Genomic DNA, 24,155 nt, shown 5'->3' with positions numbered 1-24,155 from the left:
TCACAGTGTTCAGCAAAAAGTTATACCAACAAAAAGGAAGGACGGTAGAAAGAGGGAAATTCGCCAGTGGATATCTAAGGAAATAAGGAAGAGTATCAAATTGAAGGAAAAAGCATACAAAGTGGCAAAGATTAGTGGGAGACTAGAGGATTGGGAAATCTTTAAAGGGCAACAGAATGCTACAAACATTGCTATCAAGAAGAGTAAGATAGATTATGAGAGTAAACTTGCTCAGAATATAAAAACAGATAATAAAAGTTTCTACAAATATATAAAACAAAAAAATTGGTCACTTAGAGGATGAGAAGGGAGATTTAATATTGGGAGATGAGGAAATGGCTGAGGAACTTCACAGTGGAAGATACAAATAATATGCCACTGACAGAAATGAGGCTATGACAGGTGAGGGCCTTGAGACGATTGTTATCACCAAGGAGGTAGTGATGGGCAAGCTAATGGGGCTAAAGGTAGACCAGTCTCCTGGCCTTGATGGAATGCATCTCAGGGTACTAAAAGAGATGGCTAAGGAAATTGCAAATGCACTTGTGATAATTTACCAAAATTCACGCGACTCCGGGGTGGTCCCGGCGGATACTTCCAGGCTCCTAGTGGGGACCTGTCCGGGATCTCACAGAGCTCAGTGCACAGGTACATCTGCACCGTTATGGAGAACCTATATGCCCAGTCAGCATAATAAATCCATTTCAATGTGGACCAAGCCCACCAGGATGACCGGGTTACGGGGATTGCCGCCATCACCAACATACCCCGGGTCCAGGGTTGATCAACGTGTCGCCCTATGAGCCTGCAGATGACAGGCTGTTCTACACAAACCGAAAGGAGTTCCACGGGATGAATGTGCAGCTGCGCATCATGCACGTCTGTGCCCAATACCCGGGCAGTGTGCACAACGTCTTCATCCTGGCACTCGACGATTCCCGGCCCTTTGAGGTGCACCCTTGTCTGGGGGGTTGGCTCCTGGGCGACAAGGTTTATCCACTGTGATGACACATTTCCGAAGACCACAAACCAATGCAAAGACCCGCTACAACGACACCCATGCAGTTACTGCGGGCGTGATCTGGCAGTGCTTCAGCCTCCTCCTGAAGAAGCGGTTCAGGTGCCCTCCAGTATGACGCTGGGAGGATCGCCCGCATTGTGGCAGCCTGCTGCATCCTCCAGAACGTCGCTTGGCATACAAAAATGTGCTTTTTTGAGGCGGAGGATGAACACCAGGCCTCCTCCGAACAATATGCAGAGGAGGGTGAGGATGGGCAGGACATGGGGCCGGTGCAGGCATAGGAGACCACACAAAGTGTGTGCCAGGGCCTACGGGCAGGGCACACGCTCGGATTGCCTCCAGGTTCACTGACTATGGCGGGGGGTGGAAGCAGACCAGGGGCACGCACAACACATTCACCCCCATCCCCCCTGCCCTGGCACGACCAGCTCCTCGTCGGCAACCCCCTCCTTGATATCTATCTGCTGCATTACAAGGCTGCAGGTCCTGGGATGGAAGTAACAGCAGGTCTGATCCATGGGATGGAGGATGATGAGTTCTGGTGCTCAGCATCATTTGACAACTTCGGACACCTGCCCACAGTACCATTTTCCACCGTCCACCTGGGTGATCACTGCATGCAAGCTGGCCATTCCATCTCACAGTCCCATCGAATCCCTGGTGTGGCAGAGGTGGGGAGGATGGCGGGGGTGAGAAACCGGAGCGGTAAGTGCTGGCTGAACTGTGGTCGCTGAGCCAAATCCACCCCAAAAAGTCCACCAATTCTCCCACCCCTCACGCCCTTCTGACAGAGCACCGAAGCAGGTTGTAACAGTGTGAACAGATGTTTAATGTGACAACATATGTACAGATACGTGCCCTAGCCCCGATTTCTAAACTGTGGTCTGCACCCGTTCCAACTTAACTGGTGCATCAGGAATGGAGGCAGCCTGCTGTGATTCCCGCCCTGTGACCTGGGTTCCCAATGGCAGCCGCCTTGTGGGGCGACTGCCTGGATGGACCCGGCTGTTGCTTGGGTGACCCAGGTGGCGTGGTGCCACCCTGTTCTGCCCGCTGCCCACCATATTCGTCAGGAACATGAGGTGTTGCAGTGTTCCGGCACCTCCCTTGCAGGAGTCACCGGCACGGGCCCCATCACCACCTGCTTCTTTGAGGTGCACGGTAGCCCCCGGCCTCCCCAGGACGGTGGTGCTGCCAGTCCTGGAGGCCCGCTCTCATCTCAGTGAGTGTTTGCATGCTCGTGGCCATGAGTACAGGGAGTGGACCACCTCCATCTGGGACTGTACCACATCACACTGTGACTGTGCCACCACCCTCTGTGTCTGTGCCACATCAGCCAATGAATGCGCCATCTCCCTCTGGGACTTGGCCACCTCCGTCTGTGTCAATGCCACTGACACTCTGAGCCATGGTGCGTTGTGACTGGACCATGCTTAGGAGCACCGCTGCAATGTCCAGGTGGCTCTGGCACATGGCTACCTATGAGAGGGCACCCCTGTCCTGAGCCTCGGCCATTGCCTGCACCGAATGTCTCAGGCTTAAAATATGCTATTCCATTGCCGCAACCCTCACCCCCAATGCCTCCACTGCGGATGCCACCTATGCGGTCTTGACCTGGGTGGCACGTATGGCCGGCACCACCACCTGCTCCTGCATGCAATTGGACCACTCACCTGCAGGTGTTGGATCCTCGCTGACAGCGCCTTAAGTAGTCCCTGGCTCTGCAACTGCTTCTCCACAGTCCGTTCCAGAAGCCCAAAACCCATCTTGTCCTTGGGGTCGGCCCGCCCAACGATCGTATGCCCCCTCGGGAGTTCCTACCTCCATCTGATGTACTGGTGCATCTGTGTGGTGCACACCATTTAAAAGTCCCAGGAGCCTCTTAACTAAAGTGCCCAACCGAGGTGAGTGTCTCTAGGATAGTGGAGGGCGTTGGAGAAAGCTGTGTTGGGAAATCCATGTCAACATCAGACTCGAGCTCCGGGGTGTCCTGAGTTTCGGGCATTTGGGTCAAGTTCGAGTCGGTCGTTGCTGCTTGGATCCCAGGGTTCAGGCTGTGGCTGTGAGCGGGGGACACTAGAAGGGCCCGCCCCATGACCAGCGGGTCCTGCAAGACACAGAAAAAGACGCATGATCAGATCGCGGGCTGCGGGATGTTAGGAGGGCGGTGGTGTGAGGGTGAAGTTGGTGTGAGGGTGGGGGTGAGGGTGGTCTGGGGCTGAGGGTGGTGTTTGGGGGGGTGATTTGTTATGTTGTAGGTGTAACACAAGCGGCTTCCTTGTGGTGCACGTGACAAAGGAAGGTTCAGACGTGGAGATAACTTCAACACGTTTATTAAACTATTTACACTTCTATTACTCGGGTTTGACACTACTGCTAATCCTACTATAGCTACCCAGACTGACTAACCAGCTGCTGCAATCCACGTGGTGGGTGGAATATTGAATCAACCCTGTGTCTCTACTCACTGACTGTCTCCACTGGAAAGAGGCAGATCATGTGTGTGGTGTCCTTTTATATATGGGTTGGTGTAATGTTCCCCTGTGGTTGTGTCACCTCCTTGTGTATCGTGAATGTCTATTGGTCGTCTCTTATCTAACTGATCTATTGGCTGAGTGCGTGTGTGTGATGTTTCTGGTGCTCCTCTAGTGTCTAGCCAGCCTACATGCATTTACATTGATGCACATCACCACATCCCTCCTTTTTTATATGTTCATATTTTCTGTACACTTTTAAGAAAATTGAAAAAAGAACAGGTAGATAAGGTAAGGTCATGGGAACAGTGATTAAACAATAAGTCCAAATCATTTGTGTGATGTCTCTCTTGGTTATGAACGCCATCAACGTCCCTGTGCCACAGGAACCAAGAAGTGGTCAAATCACTTTGCTGTCTGATTTGGAGTCCCTTTCTTTTTCCGATGTTTGTGATAGTGCTGTCGGATGGCATCTTGTAGCTGATAAGGTGTTGACGTTGAAGAGGTACCATCAACAGTATCATTCGAGGTCATGGATGTGCCATATGTTGGAGTTGGATAAGACTACATGCTGTTTCTGGCCACGTGCTGTGCTGGAAGGGTGATCCTGCTGAGAACTGGTGAAGCTTGTCGAATTGGAAACAGAATTGCTGCTCTCATAAATACCTGGTGAAGCTGTTAAACTAGAACCTTGCATCTGATAGGAATATGCCACCTGGTCAGGCTGGGGTGCAGCAAATCCTGGGCTGTAACTAAGGCATCCAGTCTGTAGTGCAGATTGCTGTTGCGGTAGTCCTCCTTCGGTCTTGATTCCATTAGTGGGCAATCCGTAGTGCTGGCCTGTTTGAGAATATGCTGCATAGGCTGCTGTATGCCTGAATACTGGGTTTGTCCAGCAAGAGCTGTCATTGGCTGCACTGCTGGTGTGGAAAAAATGTGTGGATATAGCTGTGGTGAATATTGGTCTATTCCTCTTGGACTGTAGCCGCTGCTTGTTATTACTGGCCCAGTGTAATTGTTAAGTGATCCATCTCCTGTCGTTGTGGCATCTGCTGTCACCCTGAGCGTGCCATCACTGAGGTTGCGGCACTCCCTGTCTGGAGTGAAGTCCAGCTTACGTGAATCAGAGTCGGCGTTTGGTTGCTCCCCATCTGGAGTCTGGTCTGGTTTAACTGAGTCAGTGTCGGTTTGTTGATGCTCCCCGTCCGGAGTCTTAGCAGGTTCACTGTAGTCAGCTGAGAATTCTTGAAGCTGCACCTCTGGAGTCGGAACATGCAGGAATGCATTGACTTGTGGAGAGGTTCAAGCGAATGAGGGTGGAAGTATCGTGGTGTCACCGGAGTCACCAGTGGTCTCACAGTGATCATAGAGTGCCTCTGTACACACTAGCCGAGGTCTGTCACTTTGCACATCTTGTATGGGAAGTGGGATGCTGTCGTCACTCGTCTCATATCGTGGGTAGATCCTCAGTAGCTGTTTGTTGTTCACTTGGGTTGGGTAAATTGTCAGAGTCTTCATCCGGTGGTGTTAACAATGTGGGTGGACTGTCATTGTCTTGCTGTTGTCCTTCATTTGGGCTTGAACTGTCATCGTCGCTTTGTTCTTCACTGTAGCATGATAGACCGTCATGGTCGTCCTGCTGTGCACTGGAGCATGGTAGACTGTCATAGTCTTCTTGCTTTGTCCTCGAGCATAGCAGAATTGCATAGTCTGCCGCTAGTTGGTCAGAGGAGGTTGCTAGACCCTCATGGTCAGTCACGTCTTGTGTGTGCAAGGACTGCGCGCTGGAGTCTTGCGTTTCTTCTATCGTGGAGTCTGTCCACGAGCTTGCTGTGGAGTCTTGTGACACTGGAGTCACTTCTTGTTCATGCAAGGACTGCGGTGTGGGGTTTTGCGTGTCACCTTTCGTAGAGTGGGGAACCCTGAGCGGTGCGTGGACCACACTCTGTGTGGCAGCAGGCCGCTCTCTGTCTTTTAATTTAAGGCTGAAGCATCATCCTGCACTCACGAGTCGGGATGTCATATCTGCTGGGCTGAAGATCCTCAAATCCGAAGAACGAATCCGCGCCTGCGTCGGATTCAATACGGGGGTCGCCAATATGCAACACATCTAGTTGTGGTTCGAATTTGGTACTGGGGTAGCCTCCCAAGGTGAAAGGTTCATCCGAGTCGTAGTCTTCTAGGACCATATCACCACTGTTTGCGTCGGAGCTGGCATTGGGCTCACGAGGTCCAGAGAAAATGTAATGGTTGGTATCGAAGCATTCAAAGTCGAAATCATCGGTTTGGGCATAAGTAACTGCTTGTTGCAGGGTTCTTCGGATGTTAATTTCATTTCCTGGTTCATTTGAGGCATTGTGCGGTCATTCCAGGTGAAGGAAGGTTGTTTTACTGCTTTAAAAGATTTTTTCTTTGATTTGGGACATTTCCCCTTTAAATGGGCGTGGTCCGGGGCCTCTGACATCATGACGCGCGTGACGTAAAGCGTAGGAAGCAATTGCGCATGCGCAGATTGCTGTTCCTTTACCGATGGCCGTTTTCGTGATTGCGCATGCGCAGCTTCTCGCGCATGCGCAGCTTCTCGCGCATGCGCATCCGGACATTCCCGTTCTGTGCGCTTCTTGCGCAAGTGCAGTCTCTGTAGAAAGATAACCGCTGACCAAAATTGTTCTCTGCTCCGGGATTTCGACCTCGAGGTGAGTACTGGCGCACCTCTTACCTTTTCTTGCTGGTTGGAGTGTGTTTTCCTCACAGTATTTGGCGAATTTGTCCAGGACTGCCTGGAAGTCGCTCCTGTTTTGCCCCTTGGAGAACTTGAATTTTTAAAAGATTTCTTCTGCTCTGGCACCGGCGATGGCGAGGAGAGCTCTGTTTTTTCAGGACCGGCCACTTCTTCTAGTTTGGCTGCCACCAGGAAGATTTCAAACTTTTGCCAGAATACCCGTCAGTTTTCGCGGAGATCGCCGTGGCACTGGAGCTGCTGCGGAACCCGGATCTCTCACATCTTGCCTGGGTATCATTGCTGGTTGTCACTGTATGCTGAGGTATGGCTATATGGATTGAAACAGTTCACGCCTGGTACCATGATTTGTTATGGTGTAGGTGTAACACAAGCGGCTTCCTTGTGGTGCACTTGACAAAGGAAGGTTCAGACGTGGAGATAACTTCAACACGTTTATAAAACTATTTACACTTCTATTACTCGGGTTTGACACCACTGCTAATCCTACTATAGCTACCCAGACTGACTAACCAGTTGCTGCAATCCACGTGGTGGGTGTAATATTGAATAAACCCTGTGTCTCTACTTACTGACTGTCTCCACTGGAAAGAGGCAGATCATGTTTGTGGTGTCCTTTATATATGGGTTGGTGTAATGCCCCCTTGTGGTTGTGTCACCTCCTCCTTGTGTCTTGTGAATGTCTATTGGTCGTCTCCTATCTAACTGATCTATTGGCTGAGTGTGTGTGTGTGTGATGTTTCTGGTGCTCCCTCTAGTGTCTAGCTAGCCTACATGCATTTAAATTGATGCACATCCCCCAGCGGGGTTTCACACATGTGGCGGCACGTTGACCTTCGTAACTCAGCAGGGTTCCTTGCCCTAGGCCGATCTCCACCCCGGCGACTGCCCTTTCCTCGGGCCCGCCAACCACGTCCAGGGCCCGCTGCTCGGCTGCAGTGAAGGGCTGCAGGTCCTGCGGTCACAAGTTTTCTCCCACTCCCTGCAATTACGGGTGGCCGTCTCCTTCGGGGGGGGGGGGGGGGGGGGGGAAGAAACAGAAAATGCACAGTGTTAGGCAGTCTGATGCATGCAGCCCAGAGGATGGGTGGCTGGTGGCTTCAGTGGCCAGGGCACCCGGCCATGGTGGCCGATATGGTTGGAAGCATGTGGCCTCTTGGTGGGGGGGGTGCTGGTGGTAGAGTTATGGGCCAGGGTTTAGAGAACCCCAAAGTGGATCATGGAGTTCACCTGACCCACAACTTTGAATAGATTGTGGTATGCGGCGCACACAGCCCACTCGACAGGTGTGGTACAGCAGTAATGGAAAAGTATTTTTTAAAAGCAAAACAATGTTTATTCTATGAACTCAAGTTAACCTTTTTAAAACATAGTGAACATCTTAGCAACCATTAATTCGAATACAACCCCCAAAGACTACAACATTAAGTAAACCTTTAAGCTTTCCTTTTTAACATCCAGACGACTTAAAAACAAAACCTTTATCAGAAGCACATCAGGTTAAAGTCACTACTGAAAACATTTATAATTCTGAATTCACCAAATGATCAAGGTATAGTCTTTTGATGGCAGAGAGAACAGCAGTACACCTGCTTGGTCTGGCTTCAGCTCCAACACTGAAAACGAAACTAAAACACACCCTGCAGCCTGCTCAAAAACAAAAGTAAAAAGCTGACAAACAGCCCAGCTCCACCCACTCTCTTGACATCACTGCAGTAGTAAACAGCCATTTCTTAAAGGTACTCTCACTACAGATATTTATATACACACCCATTTATAAATACCCATTTCTTAAAGGTACTCTCACATGACAGTAGGGTTACAGGTGTGTGGGACGGTGGATGGTGCACAGTGCTGCCTACTCATCTTGGCCGTACTGAGGAAGTTGTGCATTTTTTTACAGCACTGCAGGCCAGTCAGGATGGTGTTGCTAGTGGCGCTGACCCCCGATGCCACCTGCGCCCAGGCACGGCGAATGGCGGTGGCTGGCATCCTCCTTCCCGGGCCGGGGTAGAGTGTGGTCTGCCTCTCCACCACAGCTGTCCAGGAGGGCCACAAGCTTGGCATCGGTGAATCATGGCCCGTGCATCTTGCAGCTATCTTGTTGGCTGGCAAGGTGTGTGTAGCCAGTGTAGTGTGTATACCCGGCTGCATCTTGTCAGCCTCCTGAGTGCCAGTGGCGAATCCGGCACCGTTTCTCATTGGAATCAATTGCGGTCTACGTGGCGCCGGTGCTAGCCCCTTAAGAGTCTCGGAATTGGTCCATGTGCGGTGTCAGTTTTGCTGTTGTGAAAGTCCACGAATTCTGCGCCAGGTCAACACTTAGTCTCAGGGATGGAGAATCCCACTGTGTACCTTTTTTGATGTGAAGATGCTGGCGTTGGACTCGGGTGAGCACAGTGAGAAGTCTTGCAACACCAGGTTAAAGTCCAACAGGTTTGTTTCAAATCACTAGCTTTCAGAGCACTACTCCTTCCTCACCTGCGGAAGGAGCAGTGCTCCGAAAGCTAGTATCTTTTTTGAATTAAACAAAAGCATGGGGGACAATTGTTCCTTGGTGCATTTGCCATGGCAGCACCTTAACCAATCAGAGCCAATTTGCCAATCAATCAGCAGCCTATTGTTGTGCACTTTCATGTGTTGCACTCTTTGAAAATTGGTATTCTTGCATCTGGCCTGATGTGTACAAGATGCTTCACTTTTCAGCAACACTCAAGTTCTTTACTAACTACTAAACTGTGCCGTGTGCTCAAGGGAACATACAGCAAAGGGCTTCATCGGTCGGGGCATTGAGTATAAAAATTGGCAAGTCATGCTGCAGCTATCCAGAACCTTAGGCTACATTTGGAATATTGCGTACAATTCTGGTCGCCACACGACCAGAAGGATGTGAAGGCATTGTAGAGGGTACAGAAGAGGTTTACCAGAATGTTGTCTGGTGTGGATGGTATTAGCGATCAGGAGTGGTTGGATAAACTCGGATTGTTTTCACTGGAACAACAGAGGTTATGAGTGGCATGGACAGAGTGGATAGACAGATGCTTTTTCCCAGGGTGGTAAAGTCAATTACATGGCGACATCGTTTTAAGGTGCGAGGGGGAAAGCTTAGAGAAAATGTGTGAGGCAAGTTTTTTTACACAGAGGTTGCTCAGTGCCTGGAATGTGCTGCCGTGGGAGTTGGTAGCAGCAGCTATGGTAGCAGCGTTTAAGAGGCACCTTGACGAATGCATGAATAGGATGGGAATAGAGGGATACGGACCCCGGAAATGCAGAAGGTTTTAATTTAGGCAGGCATCATGATCAGTACAGGCTTGGAAGGCCGAAGGGCTTGTTCCTGTTCTGTACTGTTCTTTGTTCTTATTAGCTATGAGGAGAGGTTGGATAAACTCAGATTGTTTTCACTGGAATAACGGAGGTTGAGGGGTGGGTGACCTGATAGAGATTTACAAAATTATGAGTGCATGAACAGAGTGGATAGTCAGATGCTTTTTCCCAGAATGGAACAGTCAATTACTGGGAGACATAGGTTGAAGGTGTGATGGGGAAAGTTTAGAGAAGATGTGTGAGGCAAGCGTTTACACAGAGGGGGTGAGTGCCTGGGCAGCACGGTAGCATTGTGGATAGCACAATTGCTTCACAGCTCCAGGGTCCCAGGTTTGATTCCAGCTTGGGTCACTGTCTGTGCGGAGTCTGCACATCCTCCCAGTGTGTGCGTGGGTTTCCTCCGGGTGCTCCGGTTTCCTCCCACAGTCCAAAGATGTGCAGGTTAGGTGGATTGGCCATGATAAATTGCCCTTAGTGTCCAAAATTGCCCTTAGTGTTGGGTGGGGTTGTTGGGTTATGGGGATGGGGTGGAGGATGATACATATATCATCATGCCAGGTGAGGATGAGCCACTAATCCGCCCTTCAGCAAACGATGACCCATACATCATCATGTCGAGTGACAATGAGCCACCCAATGGGGGTCAAACACAGGATGAAGGAGCAGCACCCACGTTGGGGACATGTATCCTACCCAGAGTCCAGAGTGCGAGGCTCTGCGGGCTGCTGCTGAAGATGCAGACTTGACCATGAGCGCACAGGCCCTCAAAAGTATGCTGACACTGGACATCTGCTTCCAAGCAACCACTACCATGGAGCAGCCCAGTGACAGGCGGGTGCTACCAAAGCCAAATAGAAAAAAGGCGGAGTCACAGGATCCCTCCCATAAAAAAGGAGGAAGACTGCCAAATAGTTGTGGGCGGCACGGCAGCACAGTGGATAGCACTGTTGCTTCACAGCTCCAGGGTCCCAGGTACGATTCCTGGCTGGGTCACTGTCTGTGTGGAGTCTGCACGTTCTCCCTGTGTCTGCATGGGTTTCCTCCGGATGCTCCGGTTCCCTCCCACAGTCCAAAGATGTGCAGGTTAGGGGGATTGGCCATGCTAAATTGCCCTTAGTGTCCAAAATGTTGGGCGGGGTTACAGGGATCGGGTGGAGGTGTGGGTAAAGTGCTCTTTCCAAGGGTCGGTGCAGACTTGATGGGTCGAATGGCCTCCTTCTGCACTGTAAATTCTATGATAATCTATGGAACGCACTGCCAGGGGAGGTGGTGGAAGCAGATATGATCGCAGCATTTATGAGGAATCTTGACGAATACATGAATAGTATGGGAATACAGTCCCTGAAAGTGCAAACGGTTTTAGTTTAGACAGACATCATGATCGGTGCAGGCTTGGAGGGCCGAAGGGCCTGTTCCTGTGCTGTACTGTTCTTTGTTCTTATTGGCACAATAAAGTTACTTGAAATTTGACTATCTTTTTTGTACTGTAGTGCAGACTTACAAGATGGTACTACAGCTATCAAAATGCAGCTTTCCTCACATGCTTCTCAGTAGCACTCAGCAGCCATTCAAAGTGTAGCCTCAAAGCTGGAGCTGCACTATCATCTGTCTGCAGCGTCACATCTATGCTACAGGCTCTCTCCATCTTGAACTCTCGCCTCATAATCCCTTACCTCAAAGACTACAGGTTACCATGTACCTTCAAAGGATACTAAAGATAAACTCATAAACACTGATACCAAAAGCTTCCATAAGTATATAAAGAGGAAGAGAATAGCTAAAATAAATATTGGCCCTTTAGAGGACGATACTGGCGAGGTACTAATTGGGAACATGGAAATAGATGAGGCACTGAACCAATATTTTGCTTCGGTCTTCACGGTAGAAGATCATTTTTAAATATCCAAAAACAACAGTTAATGCAAAGGAACTTGGTGCAATAACCATCACTAGGGAGATGGTATTGAATAAACTGATGGGATTAAGGCAGTTAAGCCTCCAGGACCTGATGGCCTGCACCTTAGGGTATTAAGGGAGGTGTCAGCGGAGATAGTAGATGCATTGGTTATGATATGACAGAATTCCCTGGATTCTAGAAGGGTCCCGGTGATTTGGAAATGTGACTCCCCTATTCAAAAAGGGGGAGAGGCAAAAAGTAGGAAACTATAGACCGGTTAACTTGACCTCTGTGGTGAGGAAGTTTTTGGAATCAATCATTAAGGAGGAGATGACTGAGAATTTGGAAAGACAAAGCTCAATCCACCATTGTCAGCATGATTTTATGAGAGGCAAGTCACGCTTGACAAACTTGCTTGAGTTCTTTGAGGACACAACCAGCAAGGTGGATAATGGGGAACTTGTGGATGTCTATATCTAGACTCCCAGAAGGCATTTGATAATGTGCTGCATGAAAGACTAATCCAGAAGGTGAGATTGCAGGGGATTGAGGATAGAGTACTAGATTGGATTGAGGACTGACTGACTGACAGAAAGCAGAGAGTCGGGATAAATGGGATCTTCTCTGGCTGGTGAACTGTAACTAGCGGTGTGCCGCAGGGTTCAGTCCTCGGACCTCAACTGTTTACAATTTATATAAATGATCTCCAAGCAGGTACAGAGTGTAATATAGCAAAATTTGTGGATGATACTAAAATAGGTGGGAAAGCAGGCAGTGAAGAGGAGATAAAGATTTTACAGATGGATATAGATAGGATACAGATAGATAGATGGAGATTGAGTCAAAATTTGGCAGATGGAGTTTAATGTAGATAAGTGTGAGGTTATCCATTTTGGCCAAAAAAATAGAAAGGCAAATTATTATCTAAATGGAAAGCAGATTCAAGATGCGTCTGGGACGAGGGGCGAAATTCTCCCCCAACGGCGGGATGTCCGCCGACTGGCGCCAAAGACGGCGCCAATCAGACGGGCATCGCGCCGGCCCAAAGGTGCGGAATGCTCCGCATCTTTGGCGGCCTAGCCCCAACATTGAGGAGCTAGGCTGATGCCGAAGGGATTTCCGCCCCGCCAGCTGGCGGAAATGGCGTTTGTTGCCCCGCCAGCTGGCGCGGAAATGCGGCGCATGCGCGGGAGCGTCAGCGGCCGCTGTCAGTTTCCCGGCGCATGCGCGGGAGCGTCAGCGGCCGCTGTCAGTTTCCCGGCGCATGCGCGGGAGCGTCAGCGGCCGCTGTCAGTTTCCCGCGCATGCACAGTGGGGAGAGTCTCTTCCGCCTCCGCCATGGTGGAGGCCGTAGCGGAGGCGGAAGGGAAAGAGTGCCCCCACGGCACAGGCCCGCCCGCGGATCGGTGGGCCCCGATCGCGGGCCTGGCCACCGTGGGGGCACCCCCCGAGGTCAGATCGCCCCGTGCCCCCCCCCCCCCCCAGGACCCCGGAGCCCGCCCACGCCGCCTGGTCCCGCCGGTAAATACCAGGTTTGATTTACGTCGGCGGGACAGGCAATTCCTGGGCGGGACTTCGGCCCAACTGGGCCGGAGAATCCAGCGGGGGGGTCCCGCCAACCGGCGCGGCCCGATTCCCGCCCCCGCCCAATCTCCGGTACCGGAGACTTCGGCGGGGGCGGGATTCACGGCGGCCAACGGCCATTCTCCGACCCGGCGGGGGGGGTCGGAGAATGACGCCCGAGGGATCTGGGTGTCTTGTTCATGAACCGCAGAAAGTCGGTATGCAGGTACAAAATGTAATTAAAAAGGCAAATGGAATGTCAGCGTTTATTGCAAGAGGACTGGAGTGTAAAAGAATTGTTGCAATTGTAGAGGGTGTTGGTGAGACCACATCTGGAGTATTGTGCCCAGTTTTGGTCTCCTTATTTGAGGAAGGATGTGGTGACATTGGAAGCAGTTCAGAGGAGGTTCACCAGATTGATTCTGGGGTTGAAAGGGTTGACGTATGAGGAGAGATTAAACAATTTGGGCTTATACTCTCTGGAGTTTAGAAGGATGAGAGGGGATCTGATTGAGCTATATAAAATACTAAATGGGATTAATAAAGTAAATGTAAAACAAATGTTCCCACTTGTGGGGAAATCTAGAATCAGAGGTCCTGAATATAGGTTGAGAGGTGGTAGATTTAGAACTGAAATGAGGAGGAACTACTTCTCGCAGAGGGTGGTGAATTTGTAGAACTTGCTGCCCCATAGTGTGATGGAATCTGAATCATGAAATGGTTTCAAGACAAAGATAGATATATTTTTGATTTTAAAAAATGGGTTAAAAGGATATGGGGAACAGGTAGGGAGGTGGATTTGAGACCAGGAAGAGATCAGCCAAGATCTGATTGAATGGTGGAGCAGGCTCAAAGGGCCGAATTGCCGACTTCTGCTCCTAATTTCTATTTCCTAAAGCCTAATAAGAAATGTTATGAATTTTTGTCCCACTCATTGTAATTACACTGTCTCTTTAAATTTGACTTTTGTGCATTATATCCTCCCAAATCAATGATCCAATGCGGTGTTTACACCTGGTTTTGTGAACTTATATAAGAGAATTGAACGCAGTTTACAATTTAGATTCAAATAGATCTTAAAGCAATGCTCAATAAATTCGAACTGAACACACGAAGGTGGGATTTTCCCCATTGAATCACCATGAATAGTGGGCACAATTCTCCCATCGGGAGACTAAGTCCCGACGCCGGAGTGAAAACCGGAGTGTTTCCCTCCGGCATCGGAGGCCGTTCCCAGCCCCCTATTCTCCCGCCCCCTATTCTCCCGCCCCCTGGGGGCTAGGAGCGGCGCCACGTCATTTACGCTCGCCGGGCCTTGGTGCCGCGTAAAAGCGGCGCCGCGTAAATGACACGACCGGCGCCACGTAAATGATGGCATCCGCACGGTGCCGTCCTCCCCACGGCTGCCCCGCAAGAAGATGGCGGATCGATCTTGCGAGGTAGCGGAGGAAAGGAGGTCCTCCTTCAGAGAGGCCGGCCCGCCGATCGGTGGGCACCGATCACGGGCCAGACCCCTTTTGAGCCCTCCTCCCTCGGTGCAGGTACCTCCCTCGCCCCCCACAGGCCCGCCCCCCCCCCCCCCCCTCCAGCGTTCCCGCCGGCAGCGACCAGGTGTGGATGGCGTAGGCGGGAACCTGTCGTGTTGGGCAGGCCGCTCGGCCCATCCTGGCCGGATAATCGGCGCTCGCCCAATACCGACGGCAAGCGGCGATTCTCCCAGCGGTCAGCTGTGATTCGCGCCGCGCCGGTCTTGGCGGGGGGGGGGTGGTGTGGGAGAAACGCGTGCGGGCGTCGGGACGGCGTGGTGGGACTCGCGCGGCGCCCGGATGATTCTCCCACCCGGCGCGGGGGGGGGGGGGGGGGGGGGGGGAGAATTCCGTCCAGTATCTTTGTTAATTGGTCTCAAGAAGTGAAATTAATAATTAAAATTAACAGTGAACTGAAGAGCTAATATATTTTCTTAGGCTGCTATGCAGTTCCTGGATGCATACATGACGGAAGATATTCTGATTGCACAACTTGAAGGAAATTCAAATTCTCTCTGGACTATCAGTCCACCAAGTCGGGAGAAGATGATAGAAGAATTAAGCAATGAGACTTCCAAAATCTCCATCGTTGTATGTTGGTCTGTTCAAAGGTAAATAGTATGAATGTTTGATTACTAGTAAATTTAAGTATACACATGATGAGCTGGATTTTACCAGTCCTTTGGAGGCAGGCTGGGAAGCAAGATGGTCCACACAATGGTGCAGGTAGGTGGTAGTGGTGGAGCAATGGTGCTCATCATTTTCCTACCCCCACCCTACCAAAGGCATTCTCTTTTCCTGAGTTAATACTGACGAAAAATATTCATTTAGTATCTCGCCTATCTCTTCAGACTCCACACACAACTTCCCATCCTGGTCCTTGACTGGCCCTACTCTTACCCTAGTCATTCTTTTATTCCTGACATACCTATAGAAAGCTTTTGGGTTTTCCTTGATCCTACCTGCCAAATACTTCTCATGTCCCCTCCTTGCTCGTCTTAGCTCTCTCTTTAGATCCCTCCTCGCTACCTTGTAACTATCAAGCGCCCCAACTGAAACTTCACACCTCATCTTCACATAGGCCTCCTTCTTCCTCTTAACAAGAGATTCCGAAGTCGAGAGGGAATCCTTTTGGCAGTGTTCGCTTCACCAGTCTGCCCCAAAAAGTCTATGGAAACTCCTGAAAAAGGTCTGAGAATCAGTTCCAGACGGGAGCTGCCGAATGCGCGACCTACTCCTCCATGGCTGCCACCGGAAGCCTCTTCCCTGCTTCTTCAATGGCCTTGGTAGATCTTTTCACAGTTGTTCGCTCTGCTGCTAGAATTCACCTTTGATAGAGTCAAGTCAGATTGCAGCTTTAAGCTTGCCCTTCCCCCGCCTGCATGCTGGAAGAGGCCTTTGTCTATTGCTGCAGCTCAAGCCAAATCTTTTACTGTTTCTGCCGGGTCTGGTAGCCAAAAGACATAACATTCCTGGGGGACACTGTCAGGGGAATGCTGCAGTCTTCTTCCCACACCGGGAAATGTCAAACAAGTGCCGTGGGGGCCCTGTAAAAGAGCCCCAAAGTCCGTTCCAAGCGGGAGCTACCGAATATGCGACCTAGCTCTGCATAGCCGCACCCGGAAGTCGCCCCTACTGAAACTTCTACCACCTGGCCGGGCTCATTCCCCAATACCAGGTCCAGTACCGCCCCTTCCCTAGTTGGACTGTCTATTATATTGTTTTAAGAAGCCCTCCTGGATGCTCCTTACAAACTCTGCCCCGTCTAAGCCCCTGGCACTAAGTGAGTCCCAGTCAATATTGGGGAAGTTGAAGTCTCCCATCACCACAACCCTGTTGTTTTTACTCTTTTCCAAAATCTGTCTACCTATCTGCTCCTCTATCTCCCGCTGGCTGTCGGGAGGCCTGTAGTAAACCCCCAACATTGTGACTGCACCCTTCTTATTCCTGATCTCTACCCATATAGCCTCACTGCCCTCTGAGGTGCCCTCCCGTAGTACAGCTGTGATATCCTCCCTAACCAGTAGCGCAACTCAGCCACCCCTTTTACATCCCCCTCTATCCCGCCTGAAACATTTAAATCCTGGAACGTTTAGCTGCCAATCCTGCCCTTCCCTCAACCAGGTCTCTGTAATGGCAACAACATCATAGTTCCAAGTACTAATCCAAGCTCTAAGTTCATCTGCCTTACCCGTAATACTTCTTGCATTAAAACATATGCACTTCAGGCCACCAGACCCGCTGTGTTCAGCAACTTCTTCCTGTCTGCTCTGCCTCAGAGCCACACTATCCCTATTCCCTAGTTCTCCCTCAATGCTCTCACCTTCTGACCTATTGCTCCCGTGCCCATCCCCCTGCAGGTGTACTGTTGATCTCTCTACCATGAAAAGACTATCTCTTGATCATTTGGTGAATTCAGAATTATACATGTTCAGTAGTGAATGTAAACCTAATGTGCTTCTGTCAAAAGGTGTTTCTTTTGTCTTCTGGATGTTGTTTGGGAAGATATTAAGGATTGCTTAGTGTTGTATTCTTTGGGGGTTGTATTTGAATTGATGGTTGCTAAGATGTTCACTATGTTTTAAAAAGGTGAACTTGAGTTCATAGAATAAACATTGTTTTGTTTTAAAAAATACTTGTCAATTTCTGCTGTAACACACCTGTAGAATGGGCCATGTGCTCCCCATACCACAATCTATTAAAAGTTGTGGGTCAGGTGAACTCCATGATACACTTTGGGGTTCTCTAAACCCTGGCCCATAACACAACCTACTAATACCATTGGCAGGCCTCGGGGACAGTTAGCTCAGGTGGCTGGATGAATGGTTCACGATGCGGAGCAAGGCCAGCAGCGCGAGTTCAATTCCTAATCTGGCTGTTATTCATGAAGGCCCCGCCTTCTCAACCTTGCCTCTCACCTGAGGTATGGTGATCTTCCGGTTAAATTGCCACAGTCGGCTCACTCTCAAAGGTGGATTGACCATGCTAAATTGCCCTTCGTGTCCAAAAAGGTTAGATGGGGTTATTGGGTTATGGGGATAGGGTGGAAGTGAGGGCTTAAGTGGGTCGGTACAGACACGATGGGCCGAATGGCCTCCTTCTGCACTGCATATTCTATGTTCAATGCAAGGAGTGGCCACCGCGATGCACCTGTGGAGAACAGTTCCCATCTGCGTACTTAGGGCACCCTCCAAAATATTCTAAGTGGGATGGATTAAGGTCAGAATATAGCAGCTCCAAACTGGGCATCCATGAGCAGCTGTGTGTTATCAACAGTAGCAAAAAAAATTGTCTTTCAACACAATCTAATAAGAACAATCTTTAATAGTGTCACAACAAGGCTTCCATTAACACTGCAATCAAGTTACTGTGAAAATCCCCTAGTCTCCACACTCCGGCACCTATTCGGGTACACAAAGGGAGAATTCAGAATGTCCAATTCCCCTAACAAGCAAGTCTTTCGGGACTTGTGGGAGGAAACCGGAGCGTCAGGTGGAAAGCCACGCAGACACAGGGAGAACATACAGACTCCGCACAGCCAGTCACCCAAGGGGAATCGAACCTGGGCTATGAAGGAACAGTGCTATCCACTGTGCTACCGTGCCGCCTTACAAAATATGCCCTACGACATACAGAAGCCTGAGAACACACACTAACTGATTCAGAAACAGCTTATTCCCCGCTGTTACCAGACTCCTCAATTACCCTTTTATGGACTGACTAATCGCTCCACACACCTTCTGTACTGAGTAGTACTACACTCCATATGCTTCACCCAATGTCTATGTCTATGTATTTACATTATGTATCTATCGTATGTCCTATGTTTTTTCAGGTATGAAACTATCTGTCTGGATTGTACGCAGAACAATACTTTTCACTGATTGCTGACAATGTGACAATAAACCCAAATCCAATCCAAGTCATGATCCAAGTTTTAATAGCATTATAATGGAAATTATTTAATTGATTTGCAAATGGTGGGAAAAGAGACAGAGGGGATGGTAAAATAGCGGATACCCTTTGGGTCAGTTCCCCCATAGCTGTCCCACCATTGAGAATGTTTTTAAAGTGGAAGGTAGGGGGCAGGCTGCAGACTGCCAACTTTGCGCACGTGAAGTGGGATACAACCTGAGTTAGGCAGCCAGAGTGGGATTGAAACACAGTAATTTGGAGCAGTGGTAATTAAATAGGTAAGTGGTAAATCTAATTTTCCTGATTTTTTTTCAGTTATACGTTTGGTGGTCTAGTTAGTTGGTAAAAAGGAGCTGCCCTCGCCTAAATAGCTGAGTGGCAGTTATCTGTCAATTGCCTGAAGCCTGATTAGAGGCAAAAGCTGTAAATTGAATTCTCCTGTTTGAAGCCTAACTGGTGTGTGAGTCATCTCAGTTCAGCTGAGCTCTATATAAGAGAGGCATTAGCGCACTGTCAGAAGGGTTTGCGCACATGAAGTGGGAGACAGCCTGAGTGAGGCAGCCAGAGTGGGATTGAAACTTGATAATTTGGAGCAGTGTGGTAATTCAGTGCAGAGTGGGAGGAGGTGCTTTTCCCCTTTTTGTATTTTTTTTGGCTTTGCAACTGTTAATCTGCAAGGAGAGATCTAGAGAGCTTCCTGGGAAGGTAAGTGATTATAAAGACCTACCTCTGGTATCTGCAGCAATAGGTGAAGCTCAGTTTAATTATTTTTTCTTAAATATGTCAGTGCGGTTAAGTGCTGCACTTGTGAGATGTGAGACATCCGTGACGCTTCCAGCATCTCGGACGACTTCATCTGCAGGAAGTGTACCCAATTGCAGCTCCTCACGGACCACATGGATTGGCTGGAAATGCAGCTGAATGCACGTAGGGACATGAAGGTGCTGGAAAGCATCATAGACAGGTGTTTTAGTGATGTGGTGACACCCAAAATGCAGGCAGATAGATGGGTGACCGCTGGAAGGGGCAGGAAGTCAGTGCAGGAATCCCCTGTGGTCGCCCCTTCTCTAACAAGTATACCGTTTTGGAAACTGTTGGGGAGGATGGCCTATCAGGGAATAACAGCAGCGGCAACCAGAGGAGTGGCACCACGGTTGACTCTGTTTTTAAGCAGCAAGGGACAAAGAGCACTAGAGTAATAGTTATAGGGGCTCTATAGTTAGGGGCGCTTCTGTGGATATGAAAGAGACTCCAGGATGGTATGTTGCCTCCCTGGTGCCAGGGTCCAAGATGTCTCTGAACAGGCAGGAAGTATTCTGAAGGAAGAGGGTGAACAGCCAGAGGTCATGGTACATATTGGTACTAACAACATAGGTAGGAAGAGTGACTAGATCCTACAGCAGCAGTTTAGGGAATTAAGTAGAAAGTTAAAAAGCAGGACCTCTAAGGTTGTAATCTTAGGATTACTCCCTGAGCCGTGTGCCAATGAGGCTAGAAATAGGAAGATAGTACAGCTCAACACGTGGCTAAACAGCTGGTAAAGGAGGGAGCGTTTCAGATATCTGGACCACTGGGATCTCTTCTGGGGCAGGTGGGGCCTGTATAAGAAGGACAGGCTACATCTAAACTGGAGGGGCATAAATATTCTGGCCAGGAGGTTTGCTAGTGTCACAAGGGAGGTTTTAAACTAGTTTGGCAGGGGGTTGGGAACCAAAGCAAAGGTGAATTAACTGAAGGGGAACTAGTAGGGCCAGTGAGACTCCGAGAAAGAGCAGGCAGGGTATGGTTGCTGATCAAAGAGAGTCTGGTGGACTGAAGTGCATTTGTTTCAGTGTGAGAAGTATAACAGGATTGGCAGATGAACTTAGAGCTTGGATCAGTACTTGGAACTGTGATGTTGTTGCCATTGCAGAGATTGGGTTAAGGGAAGGACAGGATTGGCAGCTTAACGTTCCAGGATACAGATGTTTCAGGCGATTATAGAGGGGAGTGTAAAAGGGGTGGCTGGTTAAGGAGAATATCACTGCGGGAGGACACCTCGGATGGCTCTTACAGCGAGGCAATATGGGTAGAGCTCAGGAATAGGAAGGGTGTAGTCACAATGTTGGGGGTTTACTACAGGCCTCCGAACAGCCAGCAGGAGATAGAGGAACAGATATGTAGGCAGATTTTGGAGAGTTGTAAAAGTAACCGTGTTGTTGTGGTGGGTGACTTTACCTTCCTCTATATTGAGTGAGACTCACTTAGTGCTAGGGGCGTGGATGAGGCAGAGTTTCTAAGGAGCATCCAGGGGGGCTTCTTGAAACACTGTGTAGCTAGTCCAACTAGGGAAGGGGCTGTACTCGACCTGGTATTGGGGAATGAGCCCGGCCAGGTGGTCGACATTTCAGTTGGGGAGCAGTTCGGGAACAGTGACCACAATTCAGTAAGCTTGGTACTGATCGATAACGATGAGTGTAGTCCTCGGGTGAAGGTGCTAAATAGGGAGAACGCTAATTTCAACAATATTAGTCAGGAACTGAAGAATGTAGATTGAAGGCAGATGTTTGAGGGAAAATCAACATCTGGTATGTGGGAGGCTTTCAAGTGTAAGTTGATAGGAATTCAGGACCCGCACGTTCTTGTAAGGATGAAGGATAAGTATGACAAGTTTCGGGAACCTTGGAAAACGAGAGATATTGAGAGCCTAGTCAAAAAGAAAAAGGAAGCATTTGTCAAGGCTCAGAGGCTGGGAACACACGAAGCATGTCTGTAATACAAGGAATGGACATAGACATAGAATTTACAGTGCAGAGGAGGCCATTTGGCCCATCGAGTCTGCACCAATTCTTCGAAAGAGCACCCACATCTCCACCCTATCCCCATAAAGGGGAGAGATTCAGAAGGGCCCAGAGGGGCAATTTCTTCACTCAGAGGGTAGTGAGTGTCTGGAATGGGCTGCCAGAGGTAGTAGTAGAGGCGGGTACAATTGTGTCTTTTAAAAAACATTTAGATAGTTACATGGGTAAGATGGGTATAGAGGGTTATGGGCCAAATGCGGACAACTGGGACTAGCTTAATGGTAAAAACTGGGCGGCATGGACTGGTTGGGCCGAAGGGCCTGTTTCCATGCTGTAAACTTCTATGATTCTATAACCCAGTCACCCCACTGAACCTTTTTGGTCACTAAGGGCAATTTAGCATGGCCAATCCACCTGCACATCTTTGGACTGTGGGAGGAAACCGGAGCACCCGGAGGAAACCCACAGTCATGGGGAGAACATGCAGACTCCGCACAGACAGTGACCCAAGCCGGGAATTGACCTGGGACCCTGGAGCTGTGAAGCAACTGTGCTAACCACTGCTACTGTGCTGCCCTGTAGAAAGAAACTTAAGGAAGTTGTCAGGGGTGCACTCAAGGACAGGTAGGAATCTATGTGTGAAGCCAGCGGAAATGGGCGAGGTAGTAAATGAGTACTTTGCATCAGCATTCACCAAAGAGAAGGACATGGCGGATGATAAGTCTGGGGGGGTGGGGTGTAGATAGTTTGTGTCATGTTGACATCAAAAAGGAGGAGGTATTCAGGGTCTAGACAAGTCCCCAGGGCCTGTTGGGGTATACCCCAGAATACTGAGAGAGGCAAGGGAGGAAATTGCTAGGGCCTTGAGAGAGATATTTGTATCCTCCTGGCCACTGGGGAGGATCCAGAGGATTGGAGAATCGCCAATGGTGTTCCTTTGTTTAAGAAGGGTAGCAAGGATCATCATTACAGGCCGGTGAGCCTTACGACAGTGATAGGGAAATTATTGGAGAGGATTCTTCGAGACAGGTTTTACTCCCACTGGGAAATAAATGGCAAAGATGATTGATGAGCGTAGGCAGTGGATGTTGGCCACATGGATTACAGTAAGGCCTTTGACAAGGTCCCTCATGGCAGACGGGTACAGAAGGTGAAGTCGCACGGGATCAGAGGTGAGCTGGTAAGTTGGATACAGAACTGGCTTGGTCATAGAAGACAGAGGGTAGCAATGGAAGGGTGCACTTCTGAATGGAAGGCTGTGACAATCTGTGCTGGGACCTTTGCTGTTTGCTATATATAAATATATATGATTTGGAGGAAAATGTAACTGGTTTGATGAGTAAGTTTGCGGATGACACAAAGGTTGGTGGAATTGGGGATAGCGATGGGGACCGCCAGAGGATCCAGCAGGATATCGATCGGTTGGAGACTTGAGCGGAGAGATGGCAGATTGATGTGAGGAAATGCATTTTGGAAGGCTTAATACAGATGGAAAATATATAGTAAATAGCAGAACCCTTGAGAGTATTGACAGTCAGAGGGGTCTGGGTGTACAGGTACAAGAGGCGAGATTTTCCGACCCCCCGCCGGGTCGGAGAATCGCCGGGGGCTGGCGTGAATCCCGCCCCCGCCAGTTGCCGAATTCTCCACCACCGGATATTCGGCAGGGGCGGGAATCGCGCCGTGCTGGTTGGCGGGCCCCCCTCCGCGATTCTCCAGCCCGGATGGGCCGAAGTCCCGCCGCTGAAATGCCTGTCCCGCCGGCGTAGATTAAACCACCTCTTACCGGCGGGACAAGGCGGCGCGGGAGGACTCCAGGGTCCTGGGGGGGGGGCGCGGGGCGATCTGGCCCCGGGGGGTGCCCCCATGGTGGCCTGGCCCGCGATCGGGGCCCACCGATCCGCGGGCGAGCCTGTGCCGTGGGGGCACTCTTTCCCTTCCGCCTTTGCCACGGTCTCCACCATGGCGGAGGCGGAAGAGACTTCCTCCACTGCGCATGCGCGGGAATGCCGTCAGCGGCCGCTGACGCTCCCGCGCTGCCCGGAGATGTCATTTCCGCGCCAGTTGGCGGGGCACCAAAGGCCTTTTCCGCCAGCTGGCGGGGCGGAAATTCATCCGGCGCGGGCCTAGCCCCTTAAGGTTGTGGCTCGGCCCCCAAAGATGCGGAGCATTCTGCACCTTTGGGGCGGCGCGATGCCCGACTGATTTGCGCTGTTTTGGGCGCCAGTCGGCGGACATCGCGCCGTTTCCGGAGAATTTCGCCCCAGGTCACTGAAAGTGACAATGCAGGTGTTGAATGTAGTCAAGAAGGCATATGGCATGCTTGCCTTCATCAACCGGGGCATTGGTTTAAAAATTGGCAAGTCATATTGCAGCTTTATAGAACCTTAGTTAGGCCGCGCTTGGAATATAGTGTTCAATTCTGGTCACCACATTACCAGAAGGATGTGGAGGCTTTGGGGAGGGTACAGAAAAGATTTACCAGGATGTTGTTTAATTCTGTTTGAGGTAGTCCAGGACCTGTCAATCAAAGCCCACCATGAGCTCCACTGCGTCAGCGCCACGCTTGTCAATGGCAGTAGTAATTCTTATCATGTGATTTCCACCCCAGAGGACCAAAGAATCACGCGTACCTGCAGAATATGGTGTCGGGCGCTGAGCCCGCTGGCGCTGGGCGCAAATCTCAAACCTGTCGCCAGTGGGGGGCTGGAGCATCCAAAAAAGGATAAGAATCCAACCCCGATCCCGTTTTCTTCACTAATGCAGGATTCTCCGCCTCACCGGGAACTCCTACCGGCGGCGCGAGGTGGAGAATTTTGCCCATTGTTAACCCTTTGTTTTATTCAAGCAAACCACTTCGCCATATTGACCTTTAGATCCAATTCTTATTGTATCACAATAGGTATGTTTCAATA

At 50.0% G+C, this 24,155-nt stretch overlaps 1 protein-coding gene across 5 annotated transcripts in view; it reads left to right on the top strand.

The window, feature by feature from the left end:
- LOC140385819 (piezo-type mechanosensitive ion channel component 2-like) overlaps positions 1-24,155 on the top strand; it is a 1,561,269-nt gene that overhangs the window by 1,466,464 nt on the left and 70,650 nt on the right. For all 5 annotated transcript variants that reach the window (XM_072468377.1, XM_072468380.1, XM_072468378.1 and 2 more), the window contains one exon: positions 14,984-15,156. In XM_072468377.1, coding sequence (XP_072324478.1) covers positions 14,984-15,156 — 173 coding nt within the window. The remainder of the gene's footprint in view (positions 1-14,983; positions 15,157-24,155) is intronic.

The sequence above is a fragment of the Scyliorhinus torazame genome, chromosome 11, assembly GCF_047496885.1.
Source record: "Scyliorhinus torazame isolate Kashiwa2021f chromosome 11, sScyTor2.1, whole genome shotgun sequence".
NCBI lineage: Eukaryota > Metazoa > Chordata > Chondrichthyes > Carcharhiniformes > Scyliorhinidae > Scyliorhinus > Scyliorhinus torazame.
The sequence above is the reverse complement of the archived record's forward strand: the minus strand, read 5'-3'. Positions and strand labels throughout refer to the sequence as shown.